The sequence below is a fragment of the Struthio camelus genome, chromosome 2 (genome assembly GCF_040807025.1).
Source record: "Struthio camelus isolate bStrCam1 chromosome 2, bStrCam1.hap1, whole genome shotgun sequence".
In the NCBI taxonomy this organism is placed as follows: Eukaryota; Metazoa; Chordata; class Aves; order Struthioniformes; family Struthionidae; genus Struthio; species Struthio camelus.
Genome location: NC_090943.1, coordinates 12,000,733 through 12,021,044, shown reverse-complemented (window position 1 = coordinate 12,021,044; position 20,312 = coordinate 12,000,733). Strand labels below are relative to the sequence as shown.

General features: G+C 36.7%; 1 protein-coding gene across 2 annotated transcripts in view; it reads left to right on the top strand.

Annotated features, from left to right (window-relative positions):
* Positions 1-20,312, top strand: part of VIPR2 (vasoactive intestinal peptide receptor 2) — a 64,444-nt gene that overhangs the window by 12,183 nt on the left and 31,949 nt on the right. For both annotated transcript variants that reach the window (XM_068934297.1, XM_068934296.1), the window contains exons 3-4: positions 4,577-4,684; positions 10,785-10,882. In XM_068934297.1, the coding sequence (XP_068790398.1) occupies positions 4,577-4,684; positions 10,785-10,882 (206 nt within the window). The remainder of the gene's footprint in view (positions 1-4,576; positions 4,685-10,784; positions 10,883-20,312) is intronic.

The following is a 20,312-nucleotide window of genomic DNA, read 5'->3' as shown; positions in this document are numbered from 1 at the left end:
GGGTAAAGAGCAATGTCTGCTTGAAGTCTTGTGAATCCCACCGGGGTCTCCAGTTGTGGCACGTCATGAATTTCGAAGATCAGTGCAATACTGCAAGTCTGAAGTGTGCGTGATGGGAGACTGCTAGTTTCAACTGTGTATGATTAAGCTCATGCTGTGTCATAGAGATATGTAGTTGGCCTGCAGTAGAGAAATACATGAAAGTGTAATAAGAATGGCCTTGCTACTTTTATCCTACTTCTACGTAAGGGTACATTTTGCTAAGAGAAGAAAAAGATTTATTACTGCAATATTATCAAACGTATGTAGTAAGAGGAGGAAGGAGCAATGAGGAAAGGTGTTAAGTTGAGAGCCCAGGAAAGGGCATATGTTTTAACAGTTGTACTTCTAGCAGCTGTCACGTTTTTCAGTAACTCCAGCATTTCAGCTTTCAACTCTAGACCAGTTTTCAGCAGTACACTGTAGTCATTCAGTGACTATCAGTGCCTCTAGGACATTTGAGCAGTTTTCTCGGATTTCCTGTAAAATAATAAATAAGCCTGTAAACATACATATCTTCAGTTCCGATGACAGCCATTCAGGTTTCACTGTTACAATTTTTGATGCATTCTAATTTAGCCTTTTTGTGGAATTACACCTTTGTATTATTTCGTCTGTTTAAGGAGTCTGAAAAAATATCATCCCTTTCTCTGCAGTAGGCACCTGTGAAGTCCTAAAATATTGAGGAAAAACTGAGGGGAAAAATGCGTTCACTGAAAGCATGAATGACTTGTGTTGTTTTGAATATCTGAAACTTTTTCCTACTTTACTTTGTACAAGCTAACTTTGGGATTTGATGCAAATTGTGTTACTCTGGTAGTGTCAAATCTGATTTCAGTGACCGCAACACTAGAACCCTTATTGACTTGGGTGGGAATAGGACTTGAGCCTCTGTATTTCTAAATAATATTTTATGTAAGTGAAGTCTGAATAAGACTTTTGGGATTTTTGTGGAAGAGATACCAACAGAGCTCCAAGGTCCATATTGTTCAGCTGTCCTTTTAGCAAAGCCTTAGTCCAGTCCATATAGTAGTGTGACACACAAATTTAGAAAGGTTTTGCAGATTACTGAACTGTTTGCAGATTACTGTAGTAAATCCACCATTTGATAGGGAGTATATTGAGGAGAAGGGAAAATTCTGTGGAAATGACCAGCTTTTATGGGTGTGCATGCATGCTTTCACAACTCATCTCAGCTGTCACTTGTTATTATTGAAAATGGGGATGGACTAAAGAGATCTGAAGTCACACAAGATGCTAATTATTCTTGTGTACTCCAGGACTTATTTATGCTGGCTAAGGCAGTATATCCATCAAAGCCAAGAGATTTTCATTTTGTCACTATAGTTCAGAGTGCTGGCAGATTAAGAGAGTAGTTTCTTTGTCTTTCTGAATACTTGTATGTCAGGTTGTTGATGTTGTTTATGGCCTAAAATCAACTGGAAAGGAAACATGACCTGAACGTGCTGGGGTAAACATTCTTTTACTCTGCATAAACTCTGATCTTGCATCGTAGAGAGAAGGACTTGATTTTAGTCCAGTACTATAGTTCAGAAAGCACCTAAACACGTTATGTTCCTTTGACTTCAAAGGGTACTAGCTCAGATGTTATCCTTATGTTTTAAATTAGATATGGATGGAAGCCAACACAATCTCAGAGGTATCCTTACTAATGACAAAAGAAAAGTCACAAGTGCCAGGGGGATTACAAGATAAAAAGGTAAAACACTGACCACAGGTAAAACTCATTAGTCAGTTCCTGAAAAATGTGTGAAGTAGCTGTAGGGACAGATACAGTAGAAAGGATGAACCCTGCATGATTATCAGGAAGACAGGAGTGGTTATGGAGTTCAAAAGTATTAAGCTCTGGGTCATTAACTAAAATGCACTCATTCAAGGGACAGGGACCAAACAACCGAGAAGTCCGAGCGAATTGTCAGTGGTAACAGAATGTGGGCCACAGCTAAATGAAAGCCACCCCTCACAGTTCCCGGTCCTGGCTCCCCTACTCTAAGACAAGGCTAAAAGAAGGAGCTAGCCCTCTTGGTCTAGGAGACAGAGCTACTGAAGAAACCAAAACAATTAGACCACTTCAAGTCACTGGAGAGAATGAAATGAGAAATGAGAATGAAATGAGAAAATGAAATGGAAAGGTGCAAACTTTCCCTGACACATAGATGTAGAAAGACTGAGTACACAAATGGTGACAGTTTCCACTGACCATAAGGAGAGTGTCTTTTGTGAAAAAAGGATGATATTAAATATTTTTCTATTCTATGTACCTCAGCAGAGCTCCGGCAGGTGTTTAAAAAACTTGTTTGCCTGTATTTGTGCCTTGTCAGAACCTCCTTTCAGAGGCATTGTTTCTCTGACTATCGTTTGGTTGTGCTTGGCAGTAGAGTAGTTTCCCTGGAAAACGCTTCAGATTTTGGTTTTAGAGAGATTTATATATGTAACATTTGATTTGAAGGAAAAAAGCATGACACCCGGCAGCGGTGAAAAAGAGCTGACATTACAAGGCTGACTTTCTATCATAATGCAATATGTCTCAGGGAAGAGTTACCTCAAGAAGGTGAACAGGTAAAGCTGATGTCATCATAGACATACCTGCCCTAACAAGCAAGAACTTTCCATGACACGCAGACACAGAAAGACTGAGTACAAAGATTCCTGGGAGTGATGAACTTGTGGAGAAGTTTATGCCTGATCTGTACCAGAATTATCACTCCAAGATTGCAGCTGTGAGTAGACTGAGAGTAAAGGTTACAGTTTCACAGTATTAAGCCAGCAAGGGCTCATTCATTGAAATAAATACAAATATTTATAGTCTAGATTCTGCAGCTGGATTAGCAATTTCAGGCTCTCCTGGGAAGAAATAAGCTTTTTTAGGGTGGAATTCCTCTGACCGGTTTAGGTTCTGCTTTTGAAATACAGAAATTTAAGCATTAGTCAGCAGTGCACCTAGCTCTCACCACGTGCTGTGCTACATTAGGAAGACCGTAACTAGTAGATCAGGGGAGGTAATTATGCGCCTCTATTTGGCACTTGTGAGACTGGATCTCAGTGGATTATTATTTCCAGTTTTGGGCTCTTTGGTACAGGAAGAACACTGATTGGGTGATGATAAGTCCTGCAAAGGTCATCCACATGGCAGTAGAGTCTCTGACATATGAGGATCAGCTAGGAGCTGGGTTTGTTCCGCTTGGAGAAGAGTGAGGATCTAATTGCTGTCTTCATCTATCTCACGGACTTAGAGAAGAGGTGAAGCCAGACTCTTCTTGTAGGTGTGCAAAAAAAACCCCAAGAAGCAATGGAAACAATCTGCAACCAGGGAAATCCTAGTTAAACGTGAGGTAAAATTCTTCACAGAGTGGTCAAACGCTGGAGCAGGTTGCCCAGACAGGTTATATCTCCATCTTTGGAGATTTTCAGAATTTGACTGGAAAAGGTGTTGACCATCCTGATTCAACTTTGAAGTTAGCCTGGCTTTGAGCAGGGACCACCAAAGGTCCCTTCCAACCTCAGTTATTCTGTGATTTTATGACATGTATCTTAGGTTGCACAAATTATATTTACTGAATCATCACTAACAATAATAAGAGCCCGGAGGGGACTAGTGTAGTGCAGATGTGTGCATTTAGTGAGGTAACATGGACATACCGGATGCTGGGGAACGCTTGGAGTTTGTGATGAAGCACCAAAACAAGGGTTCCCCCTGTCGCCTAACAAGAGCAAAGCATCTTTCTTCAGATTCTTTCCACCTTCTGGCCTTAGCAGATCGTATTTGTAGTACATAGAGTAGTAGGTGGTAGTGGCTGCATGCAGGAGAGGACTGAACTTAGAATGGAAACTTATTTAGGTGTGTGGAACATTGTCGTATGCACCCTGTTAGCTGAAATGAGTACAAGTGGGTATGTAAGGTACCGAACCAGAATGATTCGGTTATATAGCTCTTTGGACAGAAATATTGGCACAGCGTACAAGGCGGTGGAGGATAAACAAATAGGGTATGCTTGATCCAAGCGCCCACAGCAGACTATAGGAACATTTATGTTCATTTCACAAGACACTGCATTAGAGCCATATATTATATAGAGAGCAGCATGGGCAAAACCTTGAGCAGTAGTTAGAATCAAACTTGCCTATAAGGTTATTCCTGTCATGGAGTTGCTACTAATCCATTCTAATACTCAGAAGTTGCTCATAAACGTTTGTTATCTTTGTTATCTAAAAATGAATTCCTTAACATGGTCCATGGCATGGTTTTAATAAGACATTTTGCAAACGAATGTATTACCTGACTTAAAAATAAGTTGGTTAATCAGCAGACTCTTATGATTCCTTTAACATTTTCCTGTTACGGTAGCTTAGAACCTTGTTTTCATAGAAAATACCATCTTTGCAACTTTCTGGAAAGAGTCTGATCTTTCTTGAACCATTCATCCGAAGCTTCCACCAAGCCTTTGTAAGGTAAGTACAGTAAAGTGGTCAAGACCAAACCGAACTTTCAAGTCTGTTACTGCTGTTTTTGTTTTAGGATGTGTTGGAGTTTGGGATAACATCACCTGTTGGCGTCCTGCTAAGATTGGAGAGACTGTCACTGTCCCTTGTCCAAAAGTATTTAGCCTTTTCTCTGGCAAACCAGGTATTTTATTTTAAGTCGTATTTTTGCTGGCTTTTTTAATGTATGCAAAGTATCCTATTTTGTAAAAAAGTTGATATAAGTTGAAACCATTTCAGCAGGGCTTTTTCTCTTCTGTATTTGCTAATATAATAGTTGAAAGTGTGTATTTGCAGTTTAAGATTTGTATTTTATTTTTAAATAGTTAAATCAGTAGATTATCAGTTGAGCTATTCATGATACATCATGGAAAGGCCAAATAATTGTCCTTGTGGTCTATACGGTATTTTTTGGTTCAGATACTAGATATATATTCTGATATAGTAACACTAACCAATGCTGAAGACGGTTTGCTCTTTTTGATCTTTTTCACATTAATTCTGAAGGCAACTCAGTCTGACTGCCATCCTTAACAGTGGCCAGTGGGAAACGTGCAGTTTGTGCCTTTTGTGCCTGGGAGGAGAGCTCTGCCTCGCTTTTGTGAGAGAATTGAGCCAACATTAATGTGAAATATATAAATATTGTCACTATTGCAATTTAAGGGTATTATCATGAAACCTTTTATGCGACCTGAAAGGAGCCCCCCAGTGTCTCAAGTAGCTGGGAGACCTGTTTTAGTCCACCATCTTCTGCATCGTCTCATCAGTATATCATACAGTAGTTTGCTTTTGTCCTTTGCCTTGTTAGTGGGGTTTTAAAAATAGATGATGCTCACGTAGCTTTTCCCATATATAGCTCAAAACTCAGCAGGAACATTCTTATCCCCAGTCTTCAGATGAGAAACCTTTGTCATGAAAAGCTGGTAAAATTTACACAAGACACAAATTAAGTGAGAGAACCCAGCTTTCTAAGCTCTCAGTTTGGTACCCTCGCCACTGGTCTGAGCTAGCTGTACACCTGCATGATAAAAGCAGAATGTAGATGCTGTAGTCAGCTTTGGAAAAGGCCTCTCTCTTAAACAGAAGGAAGCCTCTGTGCCATAAGTCCAAACTGGAGCTTCTCATAGCATCTCACTGGTAGTGCACTTTGGCTGTCGCTTGTGCTCGCATTGTCTCTTAAGGAATGTACTAGTGAACTGTGAAAGAATCTTTTCTTCTCGCATATTTCAGTGAACTTCTCAGAGGAAAATGTGTTCCACATTTCTGAAGCCAGATTCTTATTTCCTTTCATTTTCCTCTTTTGAGGGGAAAAAAATGAGGAAAGCCAAGTTTCGTTCAGTGGGTCGAGGATTAGTGGTAGGTCCCAACTTGCACCTTTGCAGAAACAATATGTAAATTTCTTAGAAACAAGCAATTCCTCTCACTGTACTTGCATTTCTAGACCGAGGTAGTATCCTTAGACAAACATGAAGAACAGCATTATGTTTTCTGAAATGTAGAAGTTTCAAGACCCACTTCTGGGTCAGATCCATCATGCAGACTGACTCTGTCAGCAGACATGCATGAAATCGTTCCATAAAGGTCGTATAAATATTTTATCCATCACTGAAATGCCACCTGCTCTGAAGTGGCGCATGGTGTGGAATAACAGTTCAGAACAACACTCTACATAGTAATATCAATCACTGAAGAATACCATATACAGTTAATGCCTGAGCCTCATTTAAAGCTATGAGTGTAATTTGCAAGACATGAGATCGACTAAGAATCTAAAATAGTTCTAAAATAGTTTTGTAGAGTTCTTCTGTTCTCCAGCTGAGAAACAGGGCTCCATAAGGTTTCAAGAGTTGTTCAAAAATACCAGTGTTCTCAGAAAATCTCTGGAATTCTGTTATCTCAAGAAGTTAAAATGAGTAAACAGGATTTAAGGTCTTTATATAAATGTACAAGATTAGCAGTATGAATAATTTAGATGCTTCTTGTCGGAAAAATCTGAACTTCTTTTGTCTTTTTGGCCCGTGTCACATTTGAGTATTAAAAAATCCTGCCATCCAGCACTGGAGTGAAAATACAAAACCAGGGCATTTTACACTTTTTAATGGAAAATGAGAAGAGCAAACAATCGAACAACTGCATAACTCAACAGAGTTATAAAAGTTGCAGCATGCCTGTACTCTCTTGGCTGGAAAGGGATGCTCCAGGTGTTTGGTCACAGACAAATTTTATCTTAGAGCATTAAAACTCTTCTTCTAGAGATGCAAGAACTCATCAGGAAGCCATTTGGCAAGATATGCATGTCCACATCTGATGTGAGCTAGCTGCCTAGATTCCCCTTATGGTCAGATGAGTGTGGGATATGATTCACTTCACTCTTTAGACATCTGAGATAGGCTAGATGATTTGTTGCCTCAAATGCACATTTTCATAGGAGTCTGAAGTGACTAACTCATTTGTAATTGTCCATAAAAAGCTAAGTGAGGATCCCACTCTTGAAGCGTGTTTAGGTCATGATTCCGTTATTTTCAGTTACGTATGTTCTTATGCCATGGTGAAGGGTGCAAAATCTATCACAGGGATTTAATGCTCTCTTTGAGGTCTCCGTGGAGAGCTGTAGAACAAAGTGGCATTTAAGAGGGAGCCTCACTTGCGATATGACTAAAATATCTTTAGTTTCAAAACTGCTGGTTAGGTCTTGTTTCAGTATAAAACAGATATCTAAACCAGTCTATAGATGAGGAAAGGTTTTCATTCTCTGGGCTGGTGAATCTTGATTAGTTTATCATGGATAGTCTAAACAGTTTATAAAGGGGAAAGTGTGTGTAATCTTCGTGAAATCTTGTGAAATCTTTAAAGGTGTTCGAATTACTCAAAAGAAGATATTTAAACTGTTGTCGTAAGACAAGACAGACCAATAAATATAAAAAGTTGTAAATATGAATTAAATCTTACTACTTCTATCTCTTTACAAAAAGCTAGAGTATTCATGCTCTGTACAATTTGCACACTTGATATTTAGCAACTGCTAGTATCTTATATTCAATAACATTTTAATTCTTCTATAAAGCAACTAGAATAAAAATTTAAGTCTAAAGCCTTCACAATGCCTTACAGCTCTATCTTACCAGCATGTATTAAAATCTTGGGGATGGCATCATCAGAACTGAAATATCACTTCCTATTGACAGTTTGCTATAATTTGTTTTGTATGCAGGCTTTTTCTTTAGCTGCCTGTTTACTGCTTGCTTGTGGAACTAACAAGGTGAGTTTTTTTAGAGGTGCTGTATACCTGGAAATGGAATAGAGCTAGTGAGGGAAGGAGAAAGAATTGTGTCTTCAATTAAGAGGATTTTTATAATCTTGTCTTCCTATAATTTTGGAGATTTAATGAAGCATCTTAGAACATTTATAATTTATTTTCGCTCAGGAATATATCATTTATTTAATTCTATGCAGAATATTTCATATTTGCTTGATTCTTATGGCAGGAAATTATCAAAATATCTTCAAACAAGAACTCTAATTTCTTCTTTAACTTAGCCAGATTTCTGACATGTACTTCTAATTTTTTCAGGATTTAGGAGGAATTTAAATTCTACTACCAAGAGCATGTAGACTACCTTATTTTCCCTGGAAGTCTTCTAAATCTCAAGTAGACTTTTTAAATACCATCAATTCTTAAAAGGATTTCTTATTTTAAATGGTGGATTAAAAAGTAGTTGTCCTCCCATCCTTACAACTTCTGGAGAACTGTCTCTTATTTTCTTCTGTGGTTGTCAAAGTTATAATTTAAGCGTACCACATAATTAATTCTCCATTGAATATTAATAATTCTATATTAAATGGCTTCTTATCATAAAAGCAATCAAATTATTATATAATGTTTCTGTATAATATATGACCATGTAAGTATATGGATATCAGGAAGTTATTCTGTGAAGTTTCATATTTAAATATACATGTCAAATTCAATTAGAGATTTTAAAAGAGGGTGACGTTTCAAATATTTAATTGTATAGAAAGATGCTGTAGAAATATTCATTGTCTTCCATAGAATATTGTCTAACTGTCTTTAAGTTAGAAGGCTTAGAACTGTCTTAAGTTAGAAGTCAGAAGTATGATACTTACAGAAGAAAGCACTTTAGCATTTTGAGTCTCTTTCTTGCAAAAACTGGCTTTGACGTAGTTTGTGGTTCTGATAACACATTCCCCTGCTAAATCAGAGAATCTTGACGTACTTTTAAAGCGAAGACTCTTTAGAATATATAAATAGCTTACATTTTCTTTAAAAAACATCATGTCTATATCAAGCTGCAGAAGTGGTCCTGTTGTCTGAGGAGACATTGTGGTTTGAGGTCAAGGTCTAGTTATAAGCCAGGACCGTTTGGTCATTTGTCAGTCAACCCTTTGTAGGATATTTACAACATTCAACTGAAGACTTTATACAAAGAACATATTCCAGTAACCAATGAGCAAGATAAAAATCACAAAGGTTTTAGTTTAGAGTGTGTATAAACACATTGGGTTATTCTTGGCCAGAGGTGATCTGTGACACGTAAAAGTTGTTCTTGGGTGACAGAAAGCAGATATCTTTAAATTAGATGAATAGCAGTGGTAAACTCCAAACCATAGCAGTATGTTATTATATAATTCAAGCATCATGGACATAAAAATTAGTGTAAGAAAGGCGATGGGAAGTTGCTAATGATCTAACGTTTTAAGAATGTTATAATAATTTTAAGAACTATTTTTTTTCCTGACATCAAACTCTTCATTTTTTTCCTACTGATGTTTTTCCCTGTTGTATGCATGTTAGTACTTATTCACTGTAGCAAGGAGTAGAATCATCGATTGCCACCATCTCATCGGAGTGACCTCGCCTGAGAAAACAGTCAACTTCTTTTCTTAATTCCAACAGAAAATACTTTCTGGAGTCAACAAAATGTTCAAAATTCCTTTCCAGTGTACTTGCACACTTCTTGTACTTGCCATTGACCAAATTGTTTCAGAGACTGGGTCAAAGGGTGAAATTCAGCATGCATATTTACATACCCCAATTAAGGTGTTGGAGTACCTAAGTTGGTCATGGGCGGGGTGATTCAAAGCAATAGAGCAAAGGCAGTCTCCGTGGAAAACGTCCAAAAAGCCATGATGCTAATCACAGTGTCGCCTAGATTAAGATGTGTGAGACACAGGAATTGTACGTTTCCACCTCTTGCCAGAGCTTAGGCACTGAATCAGGGCCATCCATTATAAATTTAGGTTCCAAAGCCCAGAGTCCGGTTTAGAGTCTAGATGTCTAGCAGGCACAGTTTCTTTAAAGAGCTGCCAAAATGAAAGATCTGTCACTTTCTTACACCATTTAACCATAAAGTTGAAGAACGGGTTTCTAGGCTCTGTTCAGATGGAGGCATTTCCAACCTGCGTGTTAAGAAAACTGCCCTGCACAACACACTGACTCGCGCTAAACTAGCTCACCAGCTTCTGAGGAGGACTTGATAAATGATAACACCCTTCACCTTCCTTTGAGGCTCTAGAGACAAAAATGCAAGAGCTAGCAGCCCAGGAGCAAAACAAGCTCAAAAAAACGTGATTAAGGGCATTCAGCTGTGTGGGGCACACCTGTCCTTTTTTCAAATGGTAGTTTGCACCGCAGACGGAGATCCTTCCAGTTTTCATTGTTCTTCAACCTATCGCATAATTTGGCCTTTAAAATACCTAACCAACTATATCAACATTTGTTGTAGCATTAATTTATCATCATAGTATCTTAGAGCTTTAATAACTCTTGAGCAGATCATTTGGTATTGCCAAATAGTTTAGAACAACTCTCAGTTACAATACTTTTCTGTCAAACTACCTCAGCTACAAATTAACCTCTTAATAGAGTTAGCTAAAAGACTCCCTCCAGAGTAATTCAGATAAAACTGTAAATTTTTTCTGACTTTTTCAGATATAACAGAAATAGCTGTTATACGAAAGCCGAAGCCTGCCATTACAGCTTTGAATTGCGTTTGTTTGGTTTTCTTTTAGTGCAAACACCGCTCAGAGCTTGGAGTAAAAGCCAAAGTAATATGAATGAAGTGCACGTGAAGGGAAATAGCTGAGTTGCTTTAGCAGGACTGCTGGGAAATACAGCATCTTAACAGCATGTTTTCAGAGGATGACTAAGTTAGTTTGGCTGAAGATTCATTGCTGATGAGACTTGAAAATCTTTTTGAATTAAATTCTAAAATATTGCTTTACAGGAAATATTAGCAAAAACTGTACAAGTAATGGATGGTCAGACATTTTTCCTGACATCCTAAGCACCTGCGGATATAACGACTATGAGGATGACTATAAGGTAGGAAAAACAATTTTCTATTCATTTAGATGCTGGTGTTCGAAAGAGCCATGAGACGCTCTGCTTCCAAATAATGCACATCTCATTCCGTCAAAATTAATGGAAGTCTGTAGACCTTTGTGATACTATTAATTCCCATATTCTTGGATTGCAAACCTCATATAAGATAAAAGCAGAAATGTGGAGTTCAGAAACTGTTCAAAACCGATGGCTGTAAATAGTTGGTAATTGCAGTAATGCATGTACATACAGCAATGATACTGGGCTTGTGCAGAATATTTTGTGCATTGTGCTGTTTCTAGAAGTTTCTGTTATAACACATCCTGATATCGTACTGCTCCGTTACTACACGCACTGCTTGTTTGCTGCTATGTGTCTGAGTTATCATAAGCAAAATTAAATTAATTTAGATCATTGGAATTATTGCAGATTTATAGTGGACTTCAAATTATGTTAGCAATTAAAAATTGTTTTAAAAGCTCTCAAGATACAAATATAATAAAAGTGGAAAAATGAATTTGTTTAATTTGTGCAAACTATTTCCTGTCCTTTTTGTTGAGGGAAGCACCTTTTCCATGATGCGTTTTACCTCTTTTATTCTGAGGCTAACAGAGCAAGAATCTATTTGTGAATGTGAGTTCACAATGTCAGTGAAACTCTCATTATTGTGAACAGATGAAGTCCTCCCATGAGTAAAGATATTTGGCCAGTTGGGCTTTTCCTGAATTGTGGTACATGTGGAGTAGCTCTAGCAGAACGGTGCTGGCTGGCTTGCAGAGACGTGGTAACTGAGACGTGCCGTTCTTGCTGTCTCCCTCTAAAAGCTTTTCTCAACCGTGTTAGCCTACCTGCTGTTTGTTAAAGATGTGTTTTAGTTCTGAGCTGTGACGGAGACCTCTCTGTTAACCACCGTTCAAGAACCAGAGAGGAACTCAGCAGGATTAATCAGGAGCTAAAACATATATCCTAGTGATAAGAAGCCGATTTGCAAAAGAATATGGTAGATATTGGTAAAAACCAATAGTAACAGGTCCTGATCTTTCAGCAGGCTTTTTCCAAGTTATGCAACACAGTTAGTTTTTAATGCAGAGCAACTGTAAGTGTGTAAATGACTAAGTGTGAAAAATATTGGTCTCCCTCAGAACAATTTTGTAGTTACTGAAAGAGAACAACTCTCTGTATGTGTTTTAAGTTTGTTTGGGAATGTATTATAGTAAAACAGAGTTTGTTTGGAAAATTATAATTGGTACAATTGTGCTTAGTCTCATTTAGGATTATCAAAAGTTAATGATTACAGTAGCAGTTACAAATTTTGTAATATTGTTTAGCTGCGGTCAGCTTATTTGTAAATATTTCAGGAAGACCTTGATCATAAATTGCCTTTTTTATACATTTAGGAGCCCAGTCATTACGGTACTTGAAAAATGATGATAAAGAAAAGGGTTAGACTGTTCTGTTTTCCCATCCTTTGTGCAGACGCTTTCCAAAACATTGGTATGATCTGGCTGCTTGAGAACACGAGAACAGCACTGTAGAAGAGAGCCCTTTTAACGCACCCTCATTCTACCCGGGCATTGTCACACGGAGTGAAAGCGGGCCAAGTCTTAAAAAGGCAAATTAACAAATTATAATATTTCAGGTAGTACCTCACAGATGATGGAACTGGTATAATAGAAAAGCTGTTCTTATTTTATATATTCATCAATAATTTGGAGGAGGAGAACGAAATGCAAGTTGATTATATTTGCAGTAACAGCAGGAACGAAACCAGAGATACTGGAAACGGGAAGTAGCAATGAGATTTGAATTAGCCTGAAAAGCAGCAAATAATAAAACAGCTAGGATAAAAATTAGAAGACAGATGTGGAAAGCGGGTATTGAAATAATGATATTTAACAAATATGCAAAGCAGAAAGATAGACAGAATGTGTAGATATCTAACATAGATAGACCATGGTGTAAATGCGTAACGTATTGCAGGGAGGGGGAGTGGAAATGCAGGCATTGACTGCAATTCAGGCAAGATAATATGAGGGCCTTATCCTTTTCTAGAGTACCGGTGTTACTGCTCGGAGAATATTCTTTGTCTGAAGATCGTAAACGGATTGTTTCACTGAGCATAGCAATAAATTTTTCTGACTTTAAAGTTGACAAGTCAAAAAGAAAATTCAGTACAATAGTGCTGGCTTTTCAGAAGAGAATTGCTCCTGTGAAAATACTATATTTAAATAAGAGTATTTTTTTACTTTCTATTTTTTGTAGTTAAAGTAAGATTGAAATTATCAGAATCAAATCTGGAAGGGAAATCGGGATAGCATCGACTATCCACCTCTTCATTGGGAAGAATAAAAAAAGTGCAGGTATTATTCTGCTGTGAGACTTCAGGAGGTATTTGAAGTTCTGCATCAGCCAAGTGATCAGAGAAGAAAGATATTTTCTTGAATTTTCTTGAATAAATCAGCATAGTTCAATTTTATTTTACCTAGAATTTCAACAAAAAGAGTTTAAAATGAAATCCTAAGGTACTTGGATACAAAATATTTTTGGACAGAAAAATGAGGTGTGACAATATGCTTTGAGGACGATGTATAAAGTTTTCCTGGAGGCTATAAAACTTAAGGAGATAATATTCTACGGCAGATTGCAAAACACTTTTCTCATGGTAGGTCTTAAATTTTCTTCTGTGTGCTTTTTTTCTAAAGGCAATGTTTAAGGAGTAGGTAGAAATTGTCTTTAGTGTCAGTTTGGTGCCTGTATCTTCACTGCTGAATGAGTTTACATCATAGATCCAGTCAACTATTTATTCCTGTTTCTTTGCTATCTTTTAAGATATGGACTTTTAACATACGTATATAGGTACATATATATATATATATATATAAAAGGTATAAATGTGTGTATATATATAAAAATACACACATATATCTATGTACACACAGACGTATCTATTTTGAGCAGTTTTGAATATTCTAGAGAAGGTTTAAATGATAGAAAGAAATTGTTGAGTAATTAATTAGTAGATACCAAATTTTTAGGCTGATAATGATCTGAAAAAAGAAAGTTTATTTAAAGATACTGTAAGCAGGTCATCCATTGTTTCTCTGTAAAGTTCACTGATATCGTAAAGGTATCAATAAACTTATCTGCTTCTACAGTTTGCACTGATTTTACGCAGAGTTAAAACATCATATATTTATTCTATGTCTAATGGTGTAACTAACAGCTTCTATAAAAGGAAACTATGGGTTTCACATTTTAAATTAAATGTAAGTTTCTGATATAGCATCCTTAAATGGAATGTTTTTGTGTTATATTAAATCTTCCATGAGTATTCCCTAGCGCTTCTGTTTGCTATTGTAGGGGACCACTTGGCACATCTGACAGTGGCCGAATAAACTTTTTTCCTTGCTGTGAGAGGTGTTAGCACAGCCTCCTGAACAACGTGTAGGTCTGTGGCTTTCACAGCCAGCGCATGGTGAAAATGGGTGTGACTACAGGACTGGAGTTTAAGTTGGCGTAAACAAACTCTGCATGTTTGTTATATCTTTGTTATATACTTCCAACCTCTTTCCTGTGAGTAAATGAGTTACCACTAACCTTCAAAAGCTTCACAGATTAAGTTTTAGATGTCATCCCAGCCGCTCAGATGAGTGTCTTTTTCTTTCCCTTTAACATTTCTGTTGAGCTCGTGCAGCGTAATGGCAAAATGAGTAACTGGATTTGACCATGCTAGAAAAACACGTCAAGATGTGTTAACTAAGCTAAACCTCATTGCAACCTTTTCTTTCATGTGGACATATTTTGACATCTTTTATCTAGACTGAACAGGCTAAAGATGAGTCATAGCTGACCTCAGAGTCTCTATTCTCAGACTCTCTGTCAGTTATTACCAATATATGCAAGATGCCTGGTGAATGTAAAGGACTGAATTGTGTCCATTTTATTTAAAATAATATCTGAGTCCGTTGATACAGCATTGTCTAATCTTAGCATGGATTAGACCCAGGTTTATTAGATCATTCAAAAAACCCAATAAGTATGAGTTATAGGCTATGTGATGTGGATACACAGGGTCATACAAAGACAAATTAATGGCGAAAAAGATCCTCAGGGCTACTAAGGACATGGTAATATCAATGCAACTTGTGCGCAAGTGGACGCATCATCTATGGAAGAAGTATTTGGCCAGTTTCCCAAAGCATCCACTCTAGGCCACCGTCAGAGAAAACATCCTGGGTGTGCTACTGCACCGCCTACCCAAGACGAGCGTAGTCAAGTCAGTCAGGTCAGGACTGGCTCAGGCAAACACTCTCTTGAATATCTGTAACTAAATAGATGCATTACTTCTATCTGTGAAGTAGATTGTTGTGCTGGACTAATGGATTGTTTGTCCCGAGTCTAAACTGGATCTTTCCTTCTCAAGAAAATGTAACGCAGGGCTGCCATCTACCAATGCTTGCTTTCTTTGGGTGTCTGTGAGTCGTGCTGTATTTATTTACATTACATTCTGCATTTTTGGTCATTACTTTTTCCACGAGATGTGATTAAGAGACCAGTATTCCATAAAATAAATACAAAATCTTCTTCCATTGACTTCAAGTGAGAAGGGCTGAGGCTGAATATAAGCTGTTATTCTCTCCTGTGAAGCGAAGTGGGAATTTAATTTACAAATTGCAGACTGTCCACAGACACTGCATGTTATCTGCACACACTGAGAATGTTCATATGTGAAGATGTGCTTATACTTGTGCATACTTAGGTAGCAAAGCATGGAAGCTTCTGCATTTATAAGGTTATTATCTCTCCTGCTATGGTTAAGCAACTTTGAATAAGAAGAACTTCTTATTACTATAATTAAATTAATGATGCTACCATTATTAAAAGATACTATCTTTAAGACATTAATGGTCTCTTGGGTCTAGTGGTTCCTGTATTTCAAGGAACTTAACACTGATCTTCTCAGGATGATGTTTAGGCTTAAAGTGAGTTGAAGGAGAACCTTGTCAGAAAAGGGGTATCATGAATTTGTTATGTGTGTCAAAGATTTTTAAATACCATGAGGAATGTCAATTTTATTGGATATATTTTTGGTAAATTCTATTTTATCTTGTGCCGTTTTAAAAATATGTAGAAGTACCAGAAGCTAAAGATAGGAAATAATTAAATTGTTCATATCGTGTAATCCATCTGTTTATCTCAGTTAATATTTATCCACTTACAAGTCAGTACTACAATATTTTAGAAATGGCTGTTGTGGTGTTTCACTTAATATTGCAAAAAGAAGGAACTAAGATTCTTTATTACACTTCAATTTACATTTGTTTGTTTCAGGATGTCTGAAGCACAGAACTAATTTCCTAGGCCCAATTCTGATTTTACGTTGTTTACCTAATTTAAGGTGTTCTGATATGTTCTTCCAGTGTGAATATTTGGATATTATGGAATGCATTCTGACACATATGTTATAAAAATGTAAGAGCACAAATTTTTAATAGAGTTGGAAGTAATCATATTTGTGAAGACTATATTCCCTTGTATATGGTATTACAGACATATGCTAGCCCTCAGAATAAACATGACCAACAGTTATCTGGCATGATAATGATCAGAAATACCTTAGTAGTGATTAATTGTATTGTTCGTTGAATGAATAAGGTTTTTCTTTTCTTTTTTTAATTTAAGGATAATAGCTGGTCAATAGCAAAACTTCTTTGGACAAAGCGTCTAGTCCTAAACTTTATTCAAAGCTTTTTATCCTTCCTGTTCTTTTCAGCACCGAATTACCCTCTCACCCCTAGAGGTCCTTCCAAACCAAGGTTGAGCTTGAAAGCTGGGTAACATGCTCAATTCTGCCTAGCAAGCTTCTGTGCTATGTCTGTTCTGTAAATAAACAGAAGATTTCTGTCTCCTGAACTCAGTAAATGTAACACTAAATTAAAGGAAAGTATCTCTTCTAAGAAAACAAATCGCAAGTGGGCTTTGGAATAGATCTTACAAAAAAGGGTGTTCAAGCTAACACCAATGACACAAACGTCTACTAATCCTCTGTATTTTCATATGCCTGGTCTTTTCATGTCCTTTGAAAGCCCATTAACATTAGGCAGCCATAAAAAAGGAAACACTATAGCATTAGGTCTTTAGAGTCTAGATTTCAGTTAAAGATTCTGTAAACCTTTCTATGAAATTGCTCTGAAAATTGTAAGGCACTGATTTTTGCAGTGCCTAACCAACTATGGAGTTTTATTTTGTGATTACAGTTTGAATATTTTTCTCAAAACATTTAGAAATAAGTCATTGAATTTTATTTTTGGGGTCAGTATTGCTCAAATAATCAAGTGACTATTTTATAGAGGCCAGCTATTCTTATTCCTGTTGCAAAAATACTATTTTTGTTAGACTTGCAGAAAGTTTAGATGCGTTCTGTATGCATGAGTTGACTCAGTTTATGCTTTCAATACAATTACAAAATCTCAAAGGGTTTCAGTGTTTACTTTCTGTTAATTTTTTTTTTTAATATATGCATCACGTAGTATTAAATTCTGTTTTGATCAGTTGCACTCATTTTACTCCTGGCAATCTTATTATTTTTGAGCTAAATTTGGAGGTTTAAGACTAACTTTAAGTTGGCAACTGGGTAATTATGGTTCGTACAAAAGAGCAAACAGAAAATAAGGTATGCCAGCATACGTCAGTTACCTAAAAGCTGTTGATTTTCATGTGCTGTCAAATTTGATATTGCTTTGCCTATTTATTTTGCATTAATACCATATAAAGAGTCTGTATCTAAATGATGCTGTGTGAAATAGAGAGTAGTGATAAACATTTAATAGCTGTGATTAAGTCGATATTAATCAGAAGTAATTTCTTTCCCTTGGTTTTCCACGGGCACAACACAATGCAGAATTTAATCTGTTGTCTTTTATTTTCTTTTGAATATTTTATAAATGCATCTTTTTGGAATTGCAGAGAATATATTTTACTAGTTTTGAGGACTGAGTCATTAGGAGTTATATAGGTCTTAGAGGCAAAATTAAGACACTTCTGTTTACCCTCGTACAGGAAATATAAGTAACCGTATGGTTGCATTTACACTGAACATGGAGTTTGGTAAAACACCTGGTGCTAATCATCTAAATTTTTTGTTTGCTTTCGAAAATCTCAACGCCCGAATTTAAATACTTGCATTTTTTAAAGTAATGGCTTCAAAATGTGTTAGTGTTTAACTAGCTTTTTGCTAGTTTGAGAAGCAAGGTTAATGTTCTGTCAGTAGCAAATTATAAAAAGCTTAAAATCTCTGAGCGTTATAACATGAGACAAGTAAAATGATCCAAAATATTCTCATTAGCCATATTTCCAAGTGCACAATAATTAAAAATATGTGGCTCCTGTGTGCCAGGGTGTAATATGATAGAATAATTTTTTTTGTGTAATTATTTTTTACTTGCTTGTACTTAGTTTGAACAAAATGATCAAGGTTAGTGTTAAGGTAATGTTAAAAGTACTCTTGGCTGATTAGCTACATACGCCTTCAAACTCAGCTTATACCTCAGTGTAACTCATTCTTGAGCATCCTTTTGTCAGATCAATGGCCAGCAGATAAATTCAGTCCTATTGATACTGCAACCTATTGTGCTAGAGAAAGAGCAGAAAGCATTCTTGTTTTGATTTTATTCAATTTATTTGTTGTAGGGGTTATGCATGTGTGCAGAGCGTCTGAAACATTATTTTAAGCAACGTGTTTTGCTGGAAAAAGGCGAACTCTTTTACTCTTCCTTTTGTCTAGAAATGATGGGAGTCATTTCATATCCAGCCTCCAACAGTTAGTGTCAAGCTCAGAGTACGTAGCTGGAGGCTGAATTAGGGGCACTGTTACATCAGCGTGACTAGACAACTAATGCTTTATTAGGAAGCTCATGCAGGGTTTGACTTTTCTTTTTCTTCATTTAAAAACTTTGAAATGAGCTACAACTTAGGCAGGTCCAGTTTCAAAAGATTCAGCCAAAGGAGTTTTTCTGAAATCAAATCTGAACTGATTTTTCATGATCTACAAGAATGATAAAGGATACTTCATCTCTTCTTTCCTTTTTAATTGGACTTGTTCCGTTCAACCAGATGCTGTTTGAACCACAGTTACTTTCTTTGTGCCACAGTATGCATGATTCCCTATTCTAATGGCTGAAGAATATTTAAAGCAAAATTTTCAGTCCTGTAATATCAACAACTGCCATGCAAGTTTGTTTATAAACTGCAACAATTTGTGTAAGTTCACGTAGTTGAATTCACTTTATAAAATGAAGCCCTACGACTACTGTTGGTGTTATTATACAATCATCCAATTCTCAGTTTGAATAATGGGGTATTATGATGCCTTCAAAAATTGACAAGAAAACAGGCCTTTGAACTTTCAGACAGAGTGAATATAGCTGGTGTACTTCCATCTACTTCAAGAGGGGACATATGGCTTATGTAGGGTGGGCATGACTCTTGGGAGAATGTAAATATGATGGCTCCTGTATTTCCTGCCACTGCTGTTGAAGTGACCACTAGAAGCTTTATAAGGACTTGAATCATCTCCATTGCAAGCTGTTAATAGCCAAGCCAGGAGAGAATTGGAGTAAAGGATGTGGGAACCCTCTTTTTCCTTCAGGGGTTTTCAGGACCATTCACCATTCCCTTTAGCAGATGCCATTAACTTTGGAAATTCCATAGTTAGACAAAAATAATCTGAAAAATGTTCTTAAATAAATTTGCGTTGAATGTTCTGCTGACATTACCCGTAAATTTATTTAAGCTGCTTTCCTTCACTTTGAATGATTGTGAACAATTTTTTAAAGGCTTCTTCTTCTTTTTTTTTTTTTTTTTTTTGCACATCATTGCTGTTGTCCTTTAATTTGCTACCTTTGCAAACTGACAGCCTCCAAAGTCGGAGGGCAAAATGATGGCAGACCATAGTCTGGACGGGTCAATCAAGACCAGGCCTGAAAGCACTTTACCATGAGTAATGAGGGGTTATGAATTAGATATAAACTTTCCAGGAAATTGTGTAGGCATTATTATGGACAGCTCAGTGAAGACTCCGTGCAGTATGCCTTACTGGTAAAATCAGCAAATAGTATATTATTCCTAAGGGAAAAAGGCCATTAGGCAAAAATATCTTTCAACGATATTGTTCTCTCTTCATCTACTTATTTGAGTGTTGATTTCCATCTCAGGAAATAGAGGGCACAAGTCAAAAATGCAAGTTACACGGTGATGTAACAAGAGAAGACATAGCTTAGGGTATTGATTATAAGATAAAAATTGTGTTAGAGAAGGGTTTTCTGCTCTCACAGTTTTTATCAAAACTCTTCCTATAACAAATGCAATGTAAGGATACAGTTAAGAAACAACAGATTTGAAATGGACATCTAGGTTTTCTTTAACATGCTAT